Genomic DNA, 27,257 nt, shown 5'->3' on the forward strand with positions numbered 1-27,257 from the left:
CAACAGATCAAGTAGAGCTCACAGCGCACACGCACACACGCGAGCACACACACACACATACACACACACACACACACACACACATACAGCCAAAAAGGAGTAGGAAAGTTAACATTTTTTTCCCAGAAAAAGTTGAAAGAGTGTAACATTGAGAATACGAGGACGAGGTTGGGAAACTAAAGCAGTTACAGGCTAAAATAAACTCAATTCAAGTCATGTCTGTTAAACCTTGTGAAGCGGTCAGATTGAGAAAGATGAATCTATTGAAGAGGCCCTCTGTACCTTATTAAAGCTTATTATTATTATTCGTTTGTACACTCTATCCAACGAGCTTTAATGACACGGGAGTTAAGCAAAAGGACACAACTTATAGATTTGCAGCTTTTGGTCATTTTAGTGCTGTTGATGTCTGATCTCTCAGTGTTTTATTATATTCATGCCTATTAAAGAAAGTATGCATGTTAACAGTGTGTAGCTATTAATGGAGATGAAAATCAATATATTTTAAACATGGACGACAAAGTCCTTCCAATCTCATCATAAAACATGTTGCTATTCTGAAAGTGCATCGATCTGTATAGTTTTCCCTGGTTCCACATTGGGTGTTTTGCCCTGATCATGGCTTTTCAGGCAACGCTTGCGCCACCACTAAACTCTACAGCTGCTCAGGTTGTAGTTGGACCTTGCACAGGTTTGGTTTTAATAAATGTAGCTGGTGTCTTCGACTACAAACAAAGAGGCCACGAAGGAGCGAGAGCGTGCTTGTGCCTGCGAGTCTCTACTTAGGGCGACAAGGACAACCTTTAACATGTCCGAAACACAGATGAGAGCGCGCTGCTGCCGCCCTCTGGACGTTTGTCTTTCAGATGGTGCAATCCCAAGTGTCCTTTGAGTTTGTCTGTCTGAATTAACAACACAATGGTGTCCGGCTTTCTTTATTTATCCAGTAAAACGCTCGATCGACTGAGGATCCATTTCCTTCCAAGCCTGCAGTAGGATCTGCCCACTTTATACCGTCTATCAGCTAAATCCACATTTATTGTGACAGGCGCAATGGATTGATTTGATCAATTTACGGTATCATGTGAAGTGTGATAGACAAAGACATAGGCTTCACTACCAAACTGTTTAGTTTTTTTTAAAGTTTGTATAGTTGTAGCCTACATAAAGCTATAATAAAATGGTACTGATCAGATAAATGGCTACACTGTTCTCCTATTAAACTTATTGGCAATGATGCATATTGCATTTTATGAACCATTAACCAGAACCGTATAAACACATCAAACTCTGTTGAAATAATCCAATTTTAAACAGCAGATGAGACCCACATTATGTGTGGCTGCAGAGGACCACATGCACTTCCAGAGGCCCTCAGTCACACTGAGCCGCATTAACATGAATGCCTTTTTTTCTAATGCGTATGCGTGTGTCTCCTCCGGAGCCTAATTGAGTTCCCTAGACAGACAGTAGTCCAGGGGAGGAGGTGCAGGCAGCAGTATGTAAATGTGTCAGTGAGCCAGTGTCGCTGCAGGGCAGAGGGGGTGGATGGCTGATAATGATGAGATGTGCAGGGTCGTGTGTGTGTGTGTGTGTGTGTGTGTGTGTGTGTGTACGTGGATGGGGGTAGTCAACTGCTCATCCCCACATTGTCCCAGGATCCCCCACTGGCGCCGCAAGAGCGCAGCGCAAGAGCCCAAACGGTTCAGAGGACTGCGTCGCTTTTTAAGGTAGTCTGGAAGCAATCAGTCAGGGGAAAAGGTCTGTCAGAGGGATTGTGGAAGTGACTGCAGACGCACATTGTCCTCTATCTCTCTCTCTCTCTCTCTCTCTCTCTCTCTCTCTCTCTCTCTCTCTCTCTACATTTCCTGGCCTTTCCCTTTGATTGTGTACGTGTGTGTGTGTGTGTGTGTGTGTGTGTGTGTGTGTGTGTGTGTGTGTGTGTGTGTGTGTGTGTGCGTGCGTGACTATTCTCCACACTCCAGGAAGTAGCCAATTTTGTCTAACCGTTTTCCATTTCAGTCTGGCTGCAGGAGTCTGTCTGCAAAGTGGCCTGAATAAAGGTGCAGGACGGAGTTCTCTTGAACATTTTTGCATCACCATGTTTGTGCCACAACCCTGGTCTTTACATGTTTTAAACCCTGCCTAAAACAAATACAACATTAACAAAATAATGAATTCAGCTGCATGGGCTAATTATATAGTGTTCTGTTTCTTAAACTATGGGTCTTTATGCTAAAAGGGTTGTGAACCCCTTATTTATTAGGGATTGTATGAAACTTATAAGGGTGGTGAGGGGGCTGGATATCAAGTGTCACCACTTTCCACGAAACACGTAAACATGTTGTGAACATGTGAACATATAATATTGCTAACTTGGTATTACTTAATCATGTAACCCAATTTAAACTGTTCTAACTGGAACATCTAATTGTGCCCATGATTATGATGCAGCGACAGAACTGACCTGTGCTGCCATACAAATATTGTACATGCAGTCCCTCAAAGGTGGACCATATGATGATGTATACTGTCAGATGATATAAATAGTCAATGGTCAGAGATTTTGTCATACAGGTTTTATCAAAGTATATATATATCTCCATTTAATATCTCTGGTTGTAGTGGGACATTATGGGCAATGTTGCAAATCAATGAGCAGCACAGCTTCCCGGCTTAATTGGCTTTTTTATATGATTTTGTAAAAAAAAAAGAAAGAATAAAAGGGAATTCTTCCCTGGTTGTTTGGTCCATAACTTGTTTCTCAATTTATTTTTCTAGAATATTTACAAAACTGCATTAGTATACATTTGTATCTCAGTATAAAATTACTGACATATTAAACGAGGTGTTACTGGGACTTTTTCCCGATAAATAATAACACTTTTTCTATGAATTTTAACATTTTGAGTAAAACAATTTCATTTTGAATTCCAGCATGATATATGGCCCAACTATATTCTATCATAAAGCCCACAGAGCTGATTCAAAAGAGGCCATGCAAAGTGGAAAAACAGCCTTATAGCAGCAGAATGATGATTAATATTCTAGATAGCAGTCTTGGCCTTTACTATAATTTATTGACACAGTGTCTGCCTCTAGACAAGGGGTCATGCATATGCAATTAAAGAGGCTCACTCTGTCTGAACCACAGTGATCAGAATAGGCTGAAGATGGCACACAGGAAGCTCTTCGTTGCTTAGATAAGAACAATAAAAATAAGACAAGTTTAATTAAAAAGATAGCATGGAATTAATTTTTTCACCACTTTCACATCTGATATCGTGTCAGAACGCATACATTGGTGGATGTCACTGCATAATTAAACAAATTATAACAATCTGGGGTGAAAAGCCAGAAGCTGGCTGTGCTTCTGTTCTAAATATATTGTGTGGAAAATAATCTATTAATGTCTCCAGCTGTGGTTGCACCATAATGAGAGAGAGAGGGGAAGGTGATGTCCTGTCCTCAAACATGCTGTCGAACTAAAAAAACAACAACACAAAGTGAAACATTACGATGTGAACAGAAAAGCTCAAGAACATATTTGGTCAATGATGTCACACCTCAGGGTGCAGGAAAAGAGAGATCCTCTCGGTTCAAATCACAGACATTATCTGAACAGCAGGCGAGGGCATTCAAAGACAAGCAGTAGGGCAAAAGATTATCATCGATTAATCGTTTGGTCTATTAAATGTCAGAAAATGTTTAAAAACGCCCTGTTGCAATCTCCAAAAGCCTGAGGGCATGTCATCACATTATTTTGGCAGATGCAAGAGAAAATACTCACAACTGAGATTCCGCAAATCAGGAATGTTATGTTGAAAAATTACTTTAGCAATAAATCAATAATGAAAATAGTTGCTGATTAATTTTCTGTCCATAGGCTAATCGATTTTTCAGCTAATTGTTTTAGCTGTTAAACAAAACATACAGTAAAATGTAGTATGAAAATCATATATAGTATAAAAACTGGGGGAAAATAAAACATATTTATAAGCTGAAGGACATATACTGCAAATATAAGATGTTACTGATTTCTAGAAAGGAATGTTTTAAATGTTTGTTAAAGGCTAATGTCCATTATAGGATTCATTTATCCAAATAGCAAAGCATAATCAAAAAACTACTCTAAGCAAAATGCTGAATGCAAATTAATCCTCGACATCCATCAAAGAAGTCTACATGCTGTTGCCACTGACAGCATCGAAGCATTATTTCAGAATTAATAATACGTTCAGTCACAATACGTCCCTATAAGTTACACATAGATATAGATAAACTGAGTTCCAACAAGGATTCCCAGGTTTGTTATCTGTAAATATAGTACATACACATCACGCGGTTCGGGTGCCAAATTTGACTAAAAACATGAATTAATGAAATTCATGTTTTTTTACTGTTATACAAAAATGACATAAAGGAAAATAAATGTGTGTGTCTGAAGGCAGTGGTTCGCAACCTGGACGCCGCAATGTACATCTGAGGGGCGGTGAGATTGTTAATAATATAAGCGGGAAAACTATTTTATTCAATGTCCTGCCTTCATTGTAAAATATTGGATAGTTTTACATCTTCAGACCTTGAACGTTTCAACTGTAACAATCTGAGAGGCAACGTTGCTCTTTGATTAAACTGCTCACAGCTTATAGACATTATACGGTCTATCTTAAAGGCTAAACTATGTCATTTGTGAAAGCAGAAATAACACATTCTTCCTCTCGCAAACTAAAAGCTGACTTTATGAGCAATAAAACGCAGCCTTTCTCAGCTTTGTGGATAATGTTAAGTAACTTTAGGACAGTATTGCTGTGGGACTTCTTTAACTGAGTGACTTTGGTGATTTTATGGCCCGTCACTACTTGTGCTGCTGTTACATTATGGTTTATTAAGTCACACGTAAACATTTCTACGGTTTTATCACAAACGTAAAACAAGAATTAAACATTTCCTTTTTAGAGAACTTAAATTTAGATTTCTTTCAAAATGTATTTTATTTTAAAAACATACTAAATAGAATCAGTAAAATTAAACACATTTAAACCTTCCAGTTCAAAACTTTCAAGCAACAGCAGCTCCGTTTGTAGTTCTGTGAGTGAAAGAAGGAAACTGAACCAGAAACACATCACAGCCTGCAGACAGCAGCCAATCAATAAAAAGAAACACCGCAATACAATATTAATCGCTTTTTATCGATCCAAACTTTTCAAATGGATCAAACTCAGACTGATGCATTATGATGAATCAATGTGTTGTTTTACACCCCACACAACTGAATCATACATTTACATACTTGTTAAAAATTAATAGGTAGCAAACCATCAATAGCAATTATAAAGTGCATTGAAGGGGCCGGCTGAGTGAATATACCAACCGTAGATATATCAGAGGATTCAGGCCTTTTGCTGCTATCCTTACCGACCAAAACTAGAATTGTATTCATGTCTCTTCCCCCCCCGGAAGAACATTTCTTTACCCGGATAGATAGATATATACTTTACTCCACGAGCACAAGCAAACAAAAGACATTAAAGAGTGCAGAAAATAAAAAACAGGCAATACAGCAGGCTGTTCTCATACAGCGTTCTTAGCTATACCTGCGAAAATAAATGTTTTCAGATGTACCACAAAATAAACATGTATTTAATCTACGTAATCTTGAACCAGGAAGTATAAAGACCACAAAACCCCACACATGGCAGGACAGAAGGTCAAACAAAAACCGGTCTTGCACCCAAGAGACCGCTGTTTGTGCTCCATGTGAAACAAAAAGTCTATGTTGAATTATATGTCACCTAACTTCAGCACTCCGGTAAGTAGCAGTTACTCCTTACACTGATTACCTGATTCAACATGAATATTCCAAGTTTACAGAGTTGTCAATGTGGACACCTAGACACTCATAGGACAGAACTTGTATAATATGGGCTGGTTATGTATAACCACCGAACTTTGATCACCAACTTCTTTGGGATCAAAAGTTTGATCCCAAAGAAGTCGTTGATCTCTGGTTTTGTTTGCAAGGTTTTCTCTCATTGAAAGGGTTTTTATGAAAACATCTTTTCAAACTGGGTTCATGTTTATAAGCTGCTGTTTGATAAAAGCTTTACCCAGTGGAGGACGCTGTAAAGAACAGGTCATTTTACATTCACTTTCCTTTAATATGGTTTGTGTTCAGGGATTCAATTTGTGCCATTGTATCAAAGTAGCTAGAGGCCTCGGTGACCCAGTTCTCTTTATAGGCCATTAGTGTGAAATAATTTTGAAGATCTGCTCGCGTGTAATTGGTCTACATATAAGAGTGCCGAGGCTAAATGGATGGAACAAGATATCTCAAACCTAATGTTGAAGTCTAGTTTATATGTGGTCTGGATGTTTTTGGTGACCTCTCAAATATTCCCCAGGCTTCACCATCATGCCCAAATATCTTCTTCTAAGAAACATCAACACGCTTGGTAGATTGCCATGAGATGTAATGAGCACATTCATATTCCCCAGAGGATGAACCTTTTCCATTCCACTCCTCTACAAGCTCTCACATCACCCTTTAGGCAAAAACTTCCGCATGCATGCATGTTAGCATACATGTTAGCATGCACTCGACAAAAAAGGAAAACTGGGGCTGATGGGAAAGTCAATAGTTTGGCAGATATTTGACAAATAAAGTTTAAATGCTAGCGCTATATACAAAGTTAGAGTATCACCAAAGCTATTAAAGAGCATTCTTATGGAGACATGAATATCAATCTACAAGTTCACTCAAAACCACAACTTAATGATTGTGCCAGAGGAAGTGACGGGGGCTCACCAAAAGCATTAGAGTACATCCTCTTGGAACCATGAATGTCTGTACAGAAAACGGTTGTGCCAATCCATCAAGAAGGTGTTGATTTCACCAGTGAAAGACCTGCCGGTGGTGCAAATCACAAATATCAGTACACAATTTAATATCCATTTATCCAATAGTTGATCAAAGTGGTGGACAGGCTGACCAACAGACCGACATTATCATCCAGAAGGCCGCACTGCTAGCGTGGCTAAAAAAGAATCACCTCTTACCTTTTATCCTAGGTCAGCTCCTGTCTTGTGATGTGTTAAGCAGCTCCATGTTAAAAGGTCAACGACCGGTGACCTAGAAAGAATTTGAGCAAAGTAACTCAACAACTCAAAAATAGAAAAATAGTGTAAAATATAGATGAGAAACGCTACAGTAGAGCTATGTGACTTTTAAAGCCGTTCCTACGGTGTGGTGACCAGATACTGTTCACTTTCTGTGACCTGTGATGACTAAACTTAGGTTCGCTGGTATCTTTCAGACATCACGTGCACTATACAGCCTGTCTGTCTCTTCTTTATATCTCTTTGTGTATTTCCATTGACGGTCCAGCCCATTGAAACTGTTTTCATTCCACTGAGGATTTAGAAAGAATGACAGTAGGTGTTATCTGTGTTTATTTTTGTATTTACATCTAACTCTCGGTGTTGTTCTCATGCTGTGAACGAGCTTCCTCCTTCCTGTGACCTAATCCTAAAACCGTTGAGCCTAACGACCTTCCATCGTTACTGTGGTAATCCGTCAAATTAATTGGTTCCGTGTCACTGGGGGCTACCAGTACTACAGAGCCACTTCAGCAATCTGGTCTCCAGTGCTCTAGTTTTTATATCATTCAATTGACGCTGATCTGGGTATGACCTCGGCATCTGGAGTCATGCTGCGCTGGTACACTGCAACGCAACCACACATAGACCTCGAGGAAATGGTACCAGCCTGTTAAAAAAGAAAAAAATGAACTACCCATCCCAGAATCCCTTGCCCCATCCATCTTCCTGCTGTCACCTGAAATGGGAGCCCATGGTAAGGTGACCCCTACGCCATGATGGAACAAGGAGGGCCATGTCACTTTGTGAAAACCTCCCCTCAACCATCTGGCACGGCAATAATAGAGCTGGAAGCAGGTGAGCGTCGGTGCAGAGAGAGAAAGAGTCTGGATAATTTGTCCTCGAGCGCGCAGCCTAACTGTAACCTACCGACGACCCCGTGCTGAAAATGGGCCATTCTTTGCATCAAATTGCTTCCATTACATTGTCCTTGAGAATGAGAGAATTTCAGGCATGAAAATCAATACAATAGAGACGAAAGGCATGAAATTCTCTTGGGAAGTGGGAGCTCCGGCGACACAGTGGGTGCCATTGTGCAATAAACTTTTCCCCCCAAAGTGGTTTCATGCCACTGTTTTCTGCTGCCTCTGCATCTATGACCACAACGGGTAACAATGAGACATGCAGTGCTAACGTTTACCGTTATCCGTGATGCAGATATAAATAGCATGTGACAGTTTGATTTTTAGGCAGATTTATCTTTTGTGTAGATTGCTCTGCAGAGTTAAAGGTGCTAAATTTGAAATTCAGCACCTTCACGCGGCACTCAACATGGAGACAGCTGAGGCGGTGGCTCGCAGCTAACGGCGCTAAAAGTGCAAACAGAGCTAACAACCAAGGACAAGTCTAGATGGTAAACAGGCGGCAATAAGTAAAAATATATATAGATAAATGTTCTATAAAATACAATGTATAACCTTTAAAAAAAGCATTTTAGCTGAAAGGAGCCAAGGACGCACTATTCTAGTTGATGTTCCAGAGTAAATAGTCAACACGTCAATATCTCACAGACCTACAATTTATCAAAACAAAGACGTCTACAGTTGTGGTTCACAACCAGGCGGTTCCGAGATACATTTTTGGGCTGCACGATGATTAATGAGGTATGACAGAAAAAACACTATTTCTGCCAAACACAATGGCTCTTCTCCAATTTTTCCCTTTTTTTTTTTTTTACACTTAAAAAAAATTCTGTTTTTGCTCTTCGGGCCTCAAAAACCTTTTCAAAAGAAAAAAATCTGTGATGTGAAAAGCACACTGGTTGATCTGCTTGCAACTTTTCTAGGAGTCATAATAAAGATATTGTATAGTTTTAAAGGAATAGCTCAACATTTTGGGAAAAACACAACAGTAAGATGAGAAGATTGATACACAATCCGTGTCAATGCAAACATTTCAATGTGATATCAAATATGTTCCCCCTGTAGGTCCATATTGCTCCCTGAATGGTTCAGTTCACTTCGTTTAATAACCACATGACACTTTGGTTGCTTTGATTTCATATTTTTATTTAAACTCCTATTTCCAAAGTAATATTCGCCACAAAATGACAACTGTTGTCACATTATATGTAATAATATAAAGCCAGTTTCTACCCTGGGAAGATTCAAAGTATAGTACCACCGTTTTTCTTTCATAGTAGTCGTCACTTTAGTACTACCACCGTTTACATTTTGGGAGGGATGAATATGTAAAAAAAAAAATATACATGAAAATAAATAATTTAATACAAAGTCTCTACCTTAACATGCAAATAAAGTGACAAATCAAAGAGTCAAATCCACTGTTATTATGCACAACAGGACTTGTCGTAGTTTGAGTACTTGGGTTAGCATCAGGAGGAAAACGGAAACGACAAAAGGCGGAACAGTCAAATAAAAAAGATGAAAGTACAAATTAAATCACATGAACAAAAGCGATGTGGGCCGCTAACATTCTCCAGGGACTGAACTTAAGCATTAATTATAGTGTAATGTGGGTTATTGGAGGTGGACTGAAATCTAAAATCCATGCATGTTACAAAAAACCGTTCTGTTGGTTCTCTCTTTGCTCGGACCCTTTTTAAAATCTTATTTCACAAACACAAATATTTTATAAAACCAATTGTATCCAGAGAACGATGTTGGTCAAAATAAAACCGTACTTTATGAGATACTTAAAACTCAACATCATAAGTTATTCATTAATCTATGGTGTGTGTCTTGAATATGAAGTTGATACTATTTCTTAGCATTCGGTGCAGCAGTAAATTAACCAGAGCAGTGTAACACTTAGGTACATGTGTTTTAATTGACCTTTTCTTTGTAAGCAAGAAGAAATAAATAAAAACGGGATTATCAATCGCCGGTGTCCTGAGCTCCTCACAATAAGGGAACATTTTACAGCAGACATGTAACTCGCCATGTGCTGTGGAACCAGGTGAAGCTGCTCAGGTGTTAACTCTGTAATCCCTACAGGACCGTACGGGAGCGGGCGCTACCGAGTGAACTGTTAACCAGTACAGATGAAGCTTCACAGTGTTGAAGCAGAGGATATTTTATGATAGAAGAAGAGAAAAGAGGCTGTGCATAAAAAGAAACACCAGTCTGTACAAGGTCGAGGCACTTTCAAAAGCAGCGTGCACATACTATAAAGGGCAATGCGCACACACACCCACCCACCCAAACACACGCACACATGCCGTCAGTCCTTTTTTTTTTTTTCCTATACTGAACGGGGATGAAGACGCACACAAGTCTTGCTGCAGCAGGTGTTTCAGCCAGAGTCCATGCTGAACAGCTCGATGCCATGCGGGCTCCAGTGGAGGCCGACTCCAGAGTTGAAGACCAGGGACCAGACGTAGGGGATGAAGAAATCCTCCGGCTGGTCTTCCTCCACGTACTTAAACTTGAGCTCCGGAAACTTCTATTCACACAAAAAGAGAAGCAGAAACAGAAAAGATTTGAAATTTGAATATGCAAAATGGGGTAAAACCACTCTGGAAAAGGCGGCTCTACATCGAGACAAACATCTTATCCTCTGTTGCAATGATTGCCAGGTAAACGGTAAAATCAGCCCGTAAATCATCTACCAGGAATGTGTACATGCACACGCAAGTGCTGCGGCCAACACGGCGACATCTCCGCTGCTACACTGGTAGGTTAACTTGTTTAGGCCTCTCAGTAATTACTCTTCATCAGGTACAGTAGCTCGCCGGCAGATGTAATTCCATCCGTCTGCGAGGTAAAATTGTTTACAGCTGCCTGCGGGACAGGTATTAATGTGGTCAGACCACCAATCTCTTAAAAAGGGACGGCTCAAGACCCCGGCGGGCAACTGGATATGGACGGTTACGGACCGACTGTCACTCAGAAAGTAGCCGGAGACAAATGAGGGAACGGACCTCAATACAAAACAAGTAAATATATCAAAACAAAAACAAAAAGGCAATCTAATAAACTGAAACCAAACATAGGGGTGTAACTTTACCGAGCGGTCCGTCAGCCATCGTGACCTTATTGTTTAGACTGGTGGAGAAGTGCTGAGTAACCCGATTACTTGGTGATAGCCACTCAGGCCTTCAAGCTCCAGCCTGTCATGACACGGCTTGTCAACGGACAAAACACTCAGTGAGCTGGACCGGGAGAGGTTATCAAGTTCATAGTGTAGGGCCTCAGTGTTGATTATGTCCGGAGCTAATCCCCCAGGAAAACAGAGACAACACACACACACACACATGTGTGGATGTGGAGTGTACTATCTTGTGCATACTCATGTTGTATGGGAATTTTAGAGCTGAAACAAATTAGTTAATTGAGAGGAAATTTACTATTTTGATAATCAATTTATCATTTTCATATGTTAAAGAAAAAATGACAAAAAAAATAGCAGCTTCTCAAAGTGGTTGGACGTGCAGGTTTTCTTTGTCTATGATAATAAATTAAATATCTTGGGACAAAGCAATTCATTGGTAAATCACTTATTTTGCCTCTATAATGCTTAATAAGAATATTCAAAAAAATGTCCATTATCATTTCCGACAGTCAAATGCTACTTTTTCCAATGTCTTGATTCCACAAACAGTCCAAAACCTAAACACTGTGCGTTTCCAAAAATATAAAACAGAGAGAAGCCGAAAATCCTCACATTTGAAGCAAAAAATTTGAGTTAACGATTAATACAGTTATACTTGACGGTCTTTGTATTACACGATGTGCCGTTCCCTCTTCGAAGTGTCAGCACAAGAAATACTGGATGTTCCTTTTTTTTTTTTTTTTTACTTGAAGCCAACATAAACCCACTCAACAGCAGGTAGGCAAGCAAAAAGAAGAACATCAATAATACAAGGGGGTAGCTCATTATACCCTCCTGTCTACACACGCATGTATATCCACACACGCAGCCAGTAATCAGTCTGCGGTGAAAGACAGACGCTGAGGGCCTTTATGCGACGGTCCCAGTCCGGTCTATTGAGTCCTGGCTGGCTCCATTCACAGCCACACTATCGGTATCATAATGACACAGACGGAGGGGCTGCGGGGGTCACAGGCCATATGCCAGGCTGCTGAGGCCAGACCACACACACACACACACACACACACACACACACACAGAGACACACACACCACCGCCATTGTGATGGCGAGACACAATGCAGGAGCTGTATTATCTGGCTGGTATTTGTGTGTAGGTGACGGTCGCGTAGGCAAGCTTACAAACTCATCAAATGTTCATATGATGTGGAGAGCTACTCGAGCCAGGCTCACTTTTACTTGCTGGCGCAGACGACGTAGCGTAGGTTTGAATTTTTTTTGACGATGGAAACTACTTTGTCTTAATTTAGCAGCTTTGTTGACTCGTAAGCACAAACAAGCTAAAACAGGAGGCGGTTTAGCTGATTAATGTCCTGCCATCATCATGTTGATGAATCAAACACAACTAGTTATGCTAATTACGTCATTAAGATAATTAAAGCATTAATCAACAAACACTGCTGTGTCGCCAAACATGCGTGTGGTATTAACATAGTGTCTGTGCGCATTAAGGAATCAAACGTTTCCCTCATTAATTTGCAAAGATATGGAAAAAGCACTCCAACAGCTAAGTAGATCATTTATATGGAAAACATGTGGTGGAAGCAGCAACCGTCATTTCATGTTTTTAAGTGAGTGTTTCCATTAAAACACATCTGTAGACAGACATGAAGCCCACTGTGGCAATACAACGCTGCACCTCGCAGGAGGACATTAAAAAAACAATATTTAAATCTACGTGTTCTCTCGTTCTACGCCTGGATTGCAGCAACCGAATATATGAGAAGCACTTCATCACGACCTCTGAATGCAGCATTCACGCTTTACAGGAACAAGCGAAACCAATCAGAGCTCGACTATAAGCACACAAACGGTCTTTTCTCAGCCACTATTTGAATGCTTTGTGAATACAGGTGTAATTGGCCTAACATCGACAACAAAGGCAGAGCGGTTCCCTTGCACTGGCCAACGTTCTCTCTTGTTCTGCTCACAGGCCCGTCTGGTTTATTGTGTCATGGAAAGGTTATTACTGGGAGATAAAGAAACACTGAAAATATGAACCTAAATGGCAGGAACACAAAGTCCCTCCTTGCACATCGGAATCAGCTTCAATGGCAAAGTACGTGAACACATTCAAGGAATATAAACAGAAATCCACAACAGCGAAGAACAAGGACAACAAAGCAGGACACAAAGAGGTAAAGAACAGACCGCACTATTATGTATGTATGTGTATGAATCGGACCATTTTCTCTAGATACTGAGAACAAGAAGAAGAAGAAAAGAAATCCTTGTATCACAATGGCCAACATTTTTCCACCGATTTCAATATTGGACAGAACCACCAAGGGATTTGGTGATATCGCTACATGCCTCACAGCATAAATGTCTGGGAAAAACCTGAGCATCTATCAGACCATCCTTAATATTTTTCTCTGTCCCTTGTTCTGTCCGTACTGTGGCTTCCTCTCTGAAACATATCTTCCTCTGGCTCTTCTGTCGCCTTCTCTCCCTCCTTCCCTCCTCCCCTCCTCTGTTGTGTTCTCAGTCTGGCAGCTGTCTGGACCCACTTGGCCCGGGCTCATATCAGTTAGTTATGGGTCCTGGCGGGTCAGGCCCTCGCCCCTGAACACAGACTGACTGGCTGGCTGGCTGGCCTCATATCTTCACTCAGGACTCCGTGTTCCTTTCCCGCCGCCGCACGCTGCTGTGCTGTCAGAGCTCAGTCAGACAGAGAAGAATGCGGCTAGGGAGCAAATATGAACTCACACACAAATATGCAGGTACACACACAAGCACTGGAAATGAAAAATACTAACAATCGTGATTTCAGGCCATGGTTCAAACGAAAGAAAAACAAGAAAATCCACCCTAATATTTTCAGATAGGTTTGTTAAAAGTCCTCTGTCCTAATTTTCTGTCCACACTTACACTTGATATTGAAATGGTCCCTGAAATATTATAATTTAGCAGATTTCAGCTTCATAAATTTGAGGATATGTTGCTTTTCTCTGCTTTAAATGAACGTAAATGGTGTTTCTATGGGCTTTGAATGGTTGGTCCACACACTATTGGATGGATTTCCATCAAAACTCACCTTTAGGTTGACATTTATAGTTTCTCGATAACAGTTGCATGGATTGTCAAGATATTTGGTACGCACATTCATGTCACTCTCATGATGAAGTGTAATGACTTTGGTGATTCTCTTGACTTTTCCTCACGTGACATCACCGGGTCCAAATGTTTCCAAAACGTTGCTTTATGACCAAATAGCTGCAGACTAATGACTTTCACTTCAGCTTCAGTTATCATTTGTGTTTAATGCTCATCAGAAAATGTTAATTCTAATCATTGCATCTCAGCATGATTGCATTATCATTGTGAGCATGTTAGCATGCTGACATTAGCATGTAGCTCAAAGCACTGCTGTGCCAAAGCTGCTAGCATCGCTGTAGACTAATTCAAGTTAACTTATTTACATTTTACAGACAAAACGATTGATTAGTTTGGATATAAAATAGTAACGGCCCTATGCTTCATACATGTTGTCTCTTTATTTGGTTAATTGTTAATGCAAGAACTTTGAAATCATGTTCAAGTATTGGAGATTGATAGGAGCAATGCTTATCGTTAATTAAAAGGAGCTACAAGGTGCAAGTAACTTCTGCGATATGGTAAATAATCTTAATAATAATTCTACAGTATCTCTGTAACTCAAGTTATCTGAAGAGTGACCATCAGACCTACAAAGGCCCAGGTACCGAGTAACAGCTGGTAAGCCCCTCCCACCCCCTCCGGCCCGCTCTTGAGGAGCCAGAGAGTCTGTTGGCTATCACTGCTCAATAAGGCTGATTTCAGCTGGTCAGGCTAAACAACACATTCCACAGGCACTGCCCATGAGAGCCTCACACACACACACACACACACACACCCTGAAACAACACACGCATACACAAATGAGAGGGAGCCGGTTGAGTGACGAGGCGCTGAGGGTCGTCCCTGGGGCATTGACAACCTTTTTCTAACCCTTTCTTTCAGCCTAGACCTAATTTACATGTCTACGTCTTTGCGTTAAGTGCCTTAAAATCCTTTATGCAAACAGTCTTTCTTTTGTGGTCTTGTGTCTACAATGTTCCCTTCACACAAAACAACAACGTTATTTACTTAAACTGTCAGTTCCTCCTAACTAATGGATTTAAAAAAAGGCACCACATTTACGTGGTGTCCACACGAAATACTTTCAGGTTGTGCTTAAAAAATGAAATTTCTTGTTCCTACATACCAAAACGGGTCATTACAGCCATCATCTGATGAAGAGCCTTCTTGGCCTTTCTGCATAGTGTTGACTCTTTTATCAGACAACTGAAGGTTAAGTAATTCGGTCGAGACCCATAAATGTCCCCCATTGACAAATGTTACGACTATACGTCCACGCTAAGGCAGTTCATTTTCTAAATGAAAGTTCAGCCCTCTGTTCAGACTAAAATGTTTCTCTCGCCCCAAAAACTCTGTCTCCAGAGTGTATAAATCTTAAAATGCTGACTTGGTAATTATATGTGTAGTGGGGAAACAGTGCTTTTGCAGAACAATGACGTAAGCTCACCCCAGTGATGGCCGGGGGCCGTGTGGCAGTTAAGTTTAGAAGGATTTATTTTGTCACCTCTAACTTTCTTAGTGATTGATCATTTTAAGTGTCAATACAGCTGAGCACACGGTGTGATTTCATCACGGCAGCACAGCCGCTCGCTGGTTAACAGGTAGGAATTATGAGCTATTATACTCGACAGAAACACAAAAATATGCAAATGTAAACATGGTGAATTTGGCTGTATTAAAACACAGTGTGGGTTATCACAGAGATCAGGAGGAAACTCTGCGTAGCTGTAACAGGCTAGCTTTAGCTTGTCTTTAAGACAGCTCTCTTTCTGTGTGAGCGCCTATTTTAATTGTCGATGACACAGCAGTGCTGTCTTCAACCTGTAGCCAAGTCATTTCTTGTTATCAGAGGCCCTTGTCACCATAAAATAATGATTTGTTCAGCCGAGCTGTCTGTTGGCTGTGATATGGAAATCTGTTTTTATGTTTCACTGCGGACAGAGGCCCAACCCCGAAACGCCAACATGGAGGGACGCAAACCGTTTACACACAAAAACAGATTTTATTTTAAATGTAAACGCCTGATATAGACGTAGTCGTATGCCTTTTTTGGTTTTCCATTTTTTGGTTTTCCATTTCAAATAAAGACAGAAAAAACAACTGATGCTAAAAGTGAGCGAGAGTCGAGCAGAGCGGCGTAAACACGGCATCAGTCAATTCAAAAATTCAAAATTCAACACCATTTGTTAACTTATATAAAGCATTCCTTAAAATGCACTGTGCTGCTATTACATGTGAAAGTGACCACATTATAGAATAACTTCACGAACGAACTACAAACAACTGAAGAATGTGCTCAGACTCAATTTGAGATGAAGTAACATCCTCCCTTCTCTTTCTTGTCAGCCCTCTCCATGCACACACACACACACACACACACACACACACACACACACACACACACACACACACACACACACACACACACACACACACACACACACACACACACACACACACACTAGTCGTTCTAAGAGCCTTTACAGAGTAATTACCATCTTATCGATGATTCCACACAAGATTAATCCAATTTATGGATTTTCTGTGTTTGGAGCTGTACAGCGCAATGAGCTCATAAGATGAGAGGAAGCGAGAGGAAGCGAGACAGCTGTTTGTTTGAGCGATGGTACCATGAAGCGGAGGGGGGGGGGGGGGGGGGCTTCTCCCCGAGGAGGCTTTGCCCAGATATACTCTTCGCTTCATGTCACGCTGTGGAGCTGGAGTCAATGCGAGTATCACCAACACAGAAACAAAATCACACACAGTTACAACCCAGACACACAAATACACACACACACACACACACACACACACACACACACACACACACACACACACACACACACACACACACACACACACACACACACACACACACACACACACACACACACACACACACACAGCTGACTGCATGAGTGTGTGCTACAGGTGCAGCTCCCTGAAGGACATGGCAGGGTTATCCACATGGCTCCATGTGTAATAACACGGCGCTTCGGTCGATCGTTACATTAAGGCGCCGAATGAGAGCGGAGCCGGGAGAGAGACGGCACACGGTCTCGTGGCCATGCGCCGTCCCTCTTGCACACCGGCTAGCGAGACAAATGCCTTGCAGCCAGCCTGCCGAGTATAGGACATGAAACACATGATGAAACACACAATTAAGAGCTTCTGTGCTGGTGAGGAGCGGCGTGGGGAGACCGGCGGTTACATATTTCCTCACTGATTAATGGGGGAGCGCTGGGAAGGGCGGGGGTTAGCGAACCCGCCAGGAGTGTAGCGAGTGTTGGGTAACGAGGCGCGGTGGCAGATTTATATTCCCCCCCCTCACGCCTTCCTCCCCCAGTCGTATGTGCCCATGACAAAGTGCACCCTAGCCCCCCATCCCATCTCCTTGAAATGCCATTACATGTTCGCATGCAGCAGGCCAGCGAAGATGGAATGAAGATGGGCATTAATGCTAATGAGAATTGGGATTTAGCCTTTTGTCTCATGTCCCAGTGGCTCTTTCCATCTTTCCCTCGCCTCAGTCTATATACCTATCCCATACCTCTCCCTCTCTCACCTGTCCAGCACCAAATCAACCATATTTGCCAGCCCTTGACAACACATTGCACCCTCTACACACGCACCTTAATAACCAATATGTCCCACTTCTTTTTTCACTTATTTTTTTTCTTCAGCCAGTCTCATATTTCATTGTCCCCCTCCCCCATTACATCCAACCCCCTGCTGTGTATCTGTGTGTGTGTGTGTGTGTGTGTGTGTGTGTGTGAGATTTACCTTCAGTCTGTCTGTGGGCAGCGCCTGGGCTCCTTTCATGATGACTTCCTGAACCCTCTCGACCGACAGGTCACTTCCAGCCTGCTCCAGACGGTGACTGAAGAAGCCGATCACCTACAAGTCACACAGGAGGAAAGGGCCAATCACAATACAGAAACAAAATTTGCCAAAAAACAAACAAACATTTGCCTGACTGTCTAAAGACAATCTGCCAATCAGCACCTCTGAAGCTCCGTAATCAACTTTTCATGTTTGTTTAACCTGAACCTAGAAATGTAAACCAACTTAAACCACACTTTGGTCTTTTAACACCCAATGTTATTATGAAACACTGGGCTCATGGATAAACTGGTATTAATGCGTATGTATTGGCACATATGTAAAAAAAAGATATTAAAGAACAGTAAATTGCAGTAACTCGGAAAACACTTGCTTTTGTCTACAGGGACAAAAGCATTTTTGTCCCTGTAGACAAAAATGAAAATAAAGTACCTCATTTATTGAAAAAAGATTGATGATGTCAAATGTGGATATGATTCCAGCGAATAAAATATTCTACTTTAATCCATATTTATTGGTGTTTAGCCTTTTAAAGACAACATTTTCACAGCCGTCATAAAACTGTTTGTGCGGCACACACTGACGAGTTATATTCATAAAAGAAAGTTGATTTAATGAATAAAAAAGACAAATCACTTGATTATATAAAATATGATTGCTTCATTCAAAAACTTCAATAGAAGCTTGAATGTAACAAGTGACAGTTGGTACAGCCCAAAAGAAAACAACACAGGATCTCATGACCTCTTGATCTCTTTAGGTTTAATATGAACTCTCAGTTCCGTCATGAAGCCCTTTGACTCCTCTAATCCCGCTGTTTGGAGCTGTCACATTGATGCTGCAGCAGCCACACCCTGCATGATGACACTGGGTGCAATATGGAGATCCAAGTTAGAACAAAGTGGCCTCGTGCTACATGTCGAGGGCCTCGCTTTGTAAACAGCCACACTGGCGAATGTTCTAACGCGGTATGTTGTTGCCGTTGCATGTTGACTCGAGATTTGAGACTACATTTAGCTGCTTTTTGCATCAACAGCCATCAAGACGTATCCGTGTGCCGCCACTAAAATGTGTCGATACTACGCTGCGATAGAGAGCTACGTATGGTGTTATATTTATGGCAATTATATGACAATACTGATTAAGAATCATTGCAAATAAGTGGATGAAAGTTGAAGCAATGGCTGTAACACTGCATGATGTCTGCTTTTAGAGAGGGAAATACCTCTAAACCAAGCTCAACATGCTTCGAACACATGCTCGGCTAATATGCCTGAAGGCTACAAGCTAAGAGAGCACATATATATACAGACAGCATTTCACATTACTCATTCACTATAGGGTTTGAGCATGTTTCATCCCACTTAAAATGAGCACTTCACTGGAGCTCAAATTATCCGATGCCTTCTGGGTTTAAGCCCAAAGAAGACATCAAGGAAACAGTATTTTGTGTTTCCACTGCAGTGCTAGCTTCTTCCCCCAGAGAAATGTTGGATATTTGATCATTCAAAAAAACTCTAGGTATTACAGATTCTTTTTAATGCTCTTATTTGTCTATCCAACGGTGAAAAAACACATCTACAGGCAATGTTTTCTCTGCTCACGTTCTGCGGCTGCTTTGGAGAATTTAAACACACCAGAGCACTATGTGTGTGTGTGTGTGTGTGTGTGTGTGTGTGTGTGTGTGTGTGTGTGTGTGTGTGTGTGTGTGTGTGTGTGTGTGTGTGTGTGTGTGTGTGTGTGTGTGTGTATGTGTGTGTGTGTGTCTGTCTATCTAATACTAATCTCATCATTAGCTCTGAAGGCCTCCCATATGGGGTTAATTTGGAGGAGCAAAAAAAAAAAGCTGCCCCTCATCCTGAATCTCATGCTCACACACACGGATTTGCACGGAAGGCTTCGGAGAATTGCCTTAGGGATACTGACTTAACTGAGGGATTGTATATAGCATGCTTCCCTCATACTTATGGAGAAAACAAAAACCCCCCCCACCCCCCCACACACACACATACATACATACATGCTCATACCCAGCAAAGCTTCCTCTCCTCTATATGACACGAGTTGTGAATGACAGCTTTCTCTCACGCTGTTTCTTCCTCCCCCAACACTCAATGAATATTTGACACACAGGCCTCTCGACACAAGGGGACTGATTAATTCATCAATACTGCTTAAGCTCACAGGGCTCAGCTTGACGTACAGTCCGACTGCATGCCGCGTTAACGATGCAGTTCGCATATGTTCCAGCGCTGCCTGGCTTTTTTTGAAACTTTCCCTGCAGACTGAGAGGACATTCAGGGAAAATCTGTACAACCTTGATCTGTGGAATAATTACCACGGCTCAGCCATGAGGTAAAGCGCTCCCTGGCTCATGCATCTTACTTCTGATATTCGAGTGAGGAGAAAAAAAAAAAGAAAACTTTGACTGACCGTGTCCAGGTTCTGCATGATGTCCTGGAAGGACGGGTGCGTCCTGAACTGCTCAAAGAGCTCCCTCTTGTAGAGCAGCGCGTACACCAGATTCGGGTTGTGGTGTAAGGAGCTGCACAAGCAAGAGTTGATGATTTCCAGCATCATGCGGATCACCTCCTCGATCACATTCAGGTCCTGGGCCTGGGGGTAGAGGGAGGATGTAAAGGTTAATTGGTTTCCCACTACACTGGTTCCACTTGAAATGGTATTTTTTAAATGATTGCTTCCCGATTGATCCGCAGGGGGGGGAACAGAGAGGTGGAAGAAATAGCAGAAGGAGGGAGAGAAGGATGAAAGTTGACAGCCAAGGTCTTAGTTCGGGACATATAGGTGACATTCAAAGCCACAGATCACGTCATGTCACAGTAGGTTTCCTCTGGAGGAAAGGACAACTGTCGGGGAGTGACGGGTGACAGTAAGGGACGAGAAGGGTGTGGGAACGAGAGGAAGACGAAGAAGGTCGAGTGGCTGTCGTGATGAGTTATTTACAAAGTTCTTCACACAAGGTAGGCTTGTCACAAATCTAAATACGAAGCAATTACATGCAGAAACACAGATGTCAGGCAGAGAAAACTGCACACCGCAAAGATTTAGAAGGCAGGAACTTCAATGCACGAGTGTGTTGTAGTTACGAGAGCTCAAATCTCAAAAGGCACATTTGTAGGAATAGTTTTGGGAAATACACCTTTATGTTTCTGAGTTAAATGAGAGAATCAATAGCACTCTCATGTCTGTCGGGTATATATGAGGCAACCATCAGCGGTCAGTTAGCTTAGCACAAAGACTGAAAACAGGTGGAAACGGCTAACCAGGCTCTGTCCAAAGTTAATACAATCCACCTACCATCCCATCTCGCCACTGAGGGACTAAAAATAAAATAAAAGCTGAGTCGCAAATAGAACTTAAGATGTTGTAACAAGCAGGGCGTTTGGGATCGTGTTTGTCCATTTGTTCGTGCTTTGAAACCTTTAACCTTTGGAGAGTACCTATAAAAGGTAGCTCTTAAAATAGTTAACTTACAGCCTTATATCCCTACTCTAAGAAGTGTTGGTAGTTTCCAAGGAAATCAGCCTTCTTATTAACGTGAAAATCTAAGCATCACGGTAAAATCTAATCAGACCATCTGCTCTACTTGGGGAACCCGCGGTTTAAGAACAGAGATTCTATCATGCATTGTGTTCTCACAATAATGTGTCTACAGAGACAGACGGACAGATAGACAGACGCCACGCCGTGATGAGATAACGTCCCACGTGGCTTTGTCCATTGTGGCACAGAAAGGAAATGGCAGAGAGACTGTGGGAAAATGAATAATCTTTAAAAAAGAGATAAAAAAACCAACGCAGCAGCGAACTGCAGAATACAGTTCAAGAGACGATGTATGATTTCCCGCGGTGTGACAACTGCGGGCGCTCTGCAAAATCTGTCATGTCCTGATGGTATATTATAGATAAGATCCTGAGGTGATGCAGCCAGCTTCAAAACCAATCTAAAAATACAAAAGAATGAATAGTAACCTGCTTCATCTCTGGATATACAAACACGGTTTGCAAGATGGACTTGCTGTTTTTCATTTGCCAAAAAGCAACAAAAAATATTATGACTTCCTCACAAGAATTAATAGCAAGTTCATTTGCCCTTAGATGTATCTACTCTGTAAACAGTAACACAAAAATGCAGACTAAGAGAGTGCAGGAGTCAAGAACATCCAAAGTAGCTTAGCTTAATGAGATGGTGCACTAATGAAATAAGTCCGATTGGTAGAAGCACCAACACTGTAACGCACACGGCAAAGATTCCCTAACCCTGATCGTGGGTCTGCATGATTAGCAAGAATAGTCCCCGTCACACTGAGAAGCTGTAAGCTTTTGAGTTAATCTGATAATATATAGACTAAATCCCCGCTTTCTACATAAACAAACATTTTCTTCATTAGAATGCCTTAGACTACTTCTTGAACAAATTGAGACCAAGATATTTACTGAGCGGGACACTTTTATAATTATATTATTACCAATATCGATATATATATATATATATATATATATATATATATATATATATATATATATATATATATATATATATATATATATATATATGTAATAAGCTAATATTGGTCTATTTATCTTATTCATACTGTCAAAATAAACTCAATACAAGTACTTCAAACTGAAGACACTGCACCAGTTGTGGACATCAAAAATGTCTCGGATGCAAGAATGCACTTTGTCCATTTTAACCTAAAATACAAAGAAGACCTTTTGGTAGCTCCGTCTATGTTTATGATGCATTGTAAACATACTTATAATGTGTTACAATCGGCTTATAGCACTGTATAATTATAGTTATAAGCACTGAAACAATTATGACGCATTAAAAAGCATTTTATAATGACTTATACGGTCAAGTATCATAATACTTGGTCACTCACTGACATTTCTTGCAAGGATCACAGTGTATAATATTTGTCATTGCTGTAATATGTTGTTATTAATTCATTTTAATCACACAGATAATGCATTGAAGTGTGATTATAAGTCGCTATAAGTGGTCAGTTTGCTTTAAGTAAGGTGAAAACAAATATTCTATCTAAGCAAGAACAATAAACAAAACATTGTAAAATTCCTCAAGTAAGGCTGTTTTCATACGAGGAAAAAACAGGTGTTACTAATAACATGAACATGGCTCTGTTCCAGTCACGTGTCTTTCATTTGCATTGATGATGTTTTCTACACGACTATGTAAAACAAATGTATTAAAAGATTTGTCTACATGAGGTAACACCTGCCTGTACGGGGACAGTTCAGCACAGATGAATGTCGTTCCTGCAGTGAGTGGGCGTCGACTTACATACAGACCACTGCTCTTCAGCTACTAGAAGCACACGGCGTACTATCGATCATGATGCGAAAGTAGCTCAGAACGAGACGGTGACACTTAAAACTAGAAAAATACATTATAACTACACGACTGAATCATTGTATTAATTGCCAGGATTGTGAAATAAATAACTAAATAAATAATTAATTGACCAGTTCAGCCAATTGCTCCCCAAACCTGAATTTTCATCTTTGCTTTACAGGAAGCCTCGCCTTAGACAGTACTCATCAGCAACTTCCTCTGGGGCTACATCCTGCCTCATTTCAGGCTTGAAATGAGAGAAGTGTATTCCCTTGGAAGTATTGCAATTCCTGTAAAATACATTAGAATGAGGTGCTGAGCAAGCCAGTTTAATCTTTAATGTGTATACGCATGAATCAGTAAAGCTTTTTGGTAAAAAAAAAATTAGACATTTACAACCTTAGAAAGTGTAATAAAGACCGTTCATAAAATGGATAAACACTTTTATAGAAAACAATATGAGCTGCAAGTCGTCCAAAGTGAGACTTAACCTTGAGGTTTGTTTTTCATGACAAACATTGTTCTGATGACGACCTGTGTTGACCAATAATTTGCTAATACCAGCGAAGACTAGATTCGAAACAGCAGCGCGGTGAGACTGCAACGGCAAGCTGATTGGAAGCAGCGATTCCACCTCCAATCTGGGCTAACCATCTGTAACAGAACTGCGTGTGGTAGCATTTTATATTCCATCTTCGGTGCCCTGCTTCGGAGACAAGTCCCTATCTTATAAATAACTTTGCTTGCTGTGTGGCCTTCGTTTTTATTTATAATAAGCATACGCACATAAACACACAATATCCCCCTGAAAGTAGCCAGGGAGATTAGGATGATTGTAAAAAAATGGTATACTGTTGTGCGTTGACTATGAATCAGGCTCGCCACACAGATGCAATAATGCACTGCATTAAATATCCACAGGCCGCTGCACGGCGGTGTGGAGCTTTAACAGGCAGGCCTGAAGAGGCAAGTGGAAGGCGGAAGAGCCGGCTATAATGAGGAGTGATTGTGTGTCTGGGAGCAGAGGTGGCTCTCTGGGCTCGACTCCACTGCCTAGCCAGACCTGCTCCACTCCGTTCTGCTGTGGCAGGCCATAATTAGACAGAACGCGGGGACAGATACGGAAGACGAGCGAGTGGGAGGAAGAGAAGGAAGACGGCGACAAAAATGGAAACACAGAAGAAGAGATTAGAGGTGGGTGGGTGGAGGAGGGGGTTGATGGAGAAAGTGAGCGCGATGAAGAGGAGACAAAAGGAGGCGAGGAAGGCAGAGTGAGAGTTGCCTTGTGCGTTTGTTCTCTGGCTCGGCACCCAACTTAATGAGATTAGCCTGGTAGGGGGAAAAAAAATGCCACACTTGGGAATTCAGGTCAAATGAAAATAGGCTAGCTAGACGTCTGCCTGGCCCTGCGTGTATATTTGTCAAGAGGATGAGATTAGGAGGTCCATGGTCTACTTGAAACCCAGACAGGATTTAAATATATTGGCTCCTCCTCCTCCTCCTCTCCCCACTTTGTTCTCTTGCACTGGATTTCCCCCCCAGTATCCACTAGACAGCCCAAAAACACCTGACATGTTGTGTGACTGCATGAAACCATTGCAGCCTTTCTTTCCCAATCTTTGTCATGCTCCTTCTCCTCCAGTCATGTGCTATTTTCCGGCCTGCTGCATTATCATTTAGTCACCGCCACTCACAGGGAAACACAGGCCTCAGACATGAGCTATGTCATTAGTCTCAATGATCCTGCCCCCATTTTACTTGTTCCACCATTTACGCAAACCTCACGGGAAGGCTGTGAGGGTGCGAACACGCCTGTGTGAGAGAGAGTGTGTGTGTGTGTGTGTGTGTGTGTGTGTCTTCCGTCTGTCTGATTCTGCTGCTAATACTTCAACATGCTGAGCACAAATGTGTTATGTCTGCAGGTATGTTTGACCTTTGCTTTCTGTCTGACAAGGAAAATTATAGAGTTCACCGATGCAATCAGTGACTGGGAAGGACATTGCCGGCACTACACTATCTGTTTGTTTGTGTGTGTGCGTGTAGCCGTTCTATCATACCCATGCATGTTTTTATGCATGTTTGTGTGTGTGTACAGGGTGTTTAGAGACACAGACATGTAAATCCCTGTAAAGTAGGGGCTGGCATCATTAAACCAATAGCTTAGTGATTCCCTGGCTGGCCCCGCTGCTCACTGCAGGCTGTTGCAGGGCAGACAAACCAGACGTATTAAGACAGAGCACTGACAAAGACAAGGGCATGGAGATAAACACAGACTGACAAACAGAGAGAGAGAGAGAGAGAGAGAGAGAGAGAGAGAGAGAGAGATAGATAGAGTGTCAAAAGCCACACCTGAAAGACGGATGTTTTCACATAAACCACTAATCAGAATTTGAAAGACTATTGCCCTTTTGAATCCTGGGTGCGATGTTATAATGGGCAAAATAAAAGAGGGAAGGTAAGATAGATGAAGTAAAGCATGAACAGAGGGGGGGGGAAAGCACCACGCAGACAGACAGAGCGGGTCAGACTGGCTGAGCAGCAGCAGCCTTGTGGGAGTTTTTTTTTTTTTAAATAGGTCATTGTCTGACCTGCATTATGGCACCAGAGCCACGTCATAATCACACCATTTTGTGGAGCATTGTGCCCAGTTCAGCCTCTTATTACCCCATAGCTTTACAAAACATCCTTTGTTGCAAACACACACGCACACGCACACACAGAATGAGGCAATAGATGGTGTTTGTCTCCGGAACTACAGCACCAACAATGCCCGTCTAGGATCTGTTTAGGAAAGACGGTGTTGGACAACTGCTGCATCTCCGTCTGTGTGGAGGGGAAGTCCAGCATACTTGCAGACAGACACCTTGTTATCAGTTCAAATAAGCACACTAACTCTCGGAGATTTGGCCAACAATCACGGCAGGGGGGGGGGGGGGGGGGGGGCAAAGCAGCGGTAATGTTGACGATGACGCAAGTGATAATGATGACACCAAGAGCTGCAATAGCAGACAGGTGGGCAGCGCTAATTGATCCGCTGCTCGCTGTGCTCTGTTTTGCTGCGCATTGATCAGGAAAAGACCAGGGCGCAGCAGGGCTGCCCAACCTGCCATTTGGAGACAGACAATCATTAAGACCCCGGAACACCTGCTGCCTGCAGAGGTGGCACTTCTGATGCCCGAGAATAAACAGAGAGAGGCAGAAACAAAGAGGAGAGAAGATAAGAGGCTGACAGATGTGTGTGTATATATATATAGATAGATAGATAGATAGAGGGACAGACTAACGAGTAAACTAACAACTAGGTCTAGTATCGTCTTCAGGCAGGTGAGGGAAAAAATTGGGAAGATAAGAGTCTAAAAAGAGGGGTCAGTGAGTAAGTCAGCACTCAGCAGGATACTGAGTTAATGAGAGGAACACAAGGGGACAGACTTATATCAAGACTGAGCGGATAACATAATGAGCAAGTAGCATCGGTCCAAAGAGGTTACAGCTCCTATTTTACTGCTTCAGGTACCGGCGAGACAATGAACAACAAAATATGATACAGGAAGTCCAGTATGATCCCCGTGTTTGAAGAGACCAAATGAGGATGAGGAAGTATTTTGCTATTCTGGAAAGTTATCACAGTGGCAATCAGTTTGTCTTTCATCGCGGTAATCGTGAGGTAAACAGTCGAAATATGGAGTTGAGCGACAAAATAATCTT

General features: G+C 41.7%; 1 protein-coding gene across 1 annotated transcript in view; it reads right to left on the reverse strand.

Annotated features, from left to right (window-relative positions):
• Positions 1–9,152: 9,152 nt before the first annotated feature.
• dym (dymeclin) overlaps positions 9,153–27,257 on the reverse strand; it is a 46,493-nt gene continuing 28,388 nt past the window's right edge. Inside the window, exons 15-17 of the mRNA XM_079178563.1 lie at positions 20,607–20,789; positions 18,114–18,227; positions 9,153–10,563 (exon numbers count right to left, since the gene is read on the reverse strand). Of these exons, the coding sequence (XP_079034689.1) occupies positions 10,414–10,563; positions 18,114–18,227; positions 20,607–20,789 (447 nt within the window). The 3' untranslated portion in view covers positions 9,153–10,413. The remainder of the gene's footprint in view (positions 10,564–18,113; positions 18,228–20,606; positions 20,790–27,257) is intronic.

Source organism: Pholis gunnellus, assembly GCF_910591455.1.
Source record: "Pholis gunnellus genome assembly, chromosome: 18".
Classification (NCBI taxonomy): Eukaryota; Metazoa; Chordata; class Actinopteri; order Perciformes; family Pholidae; genus Pholis; species Pholis gunnellus.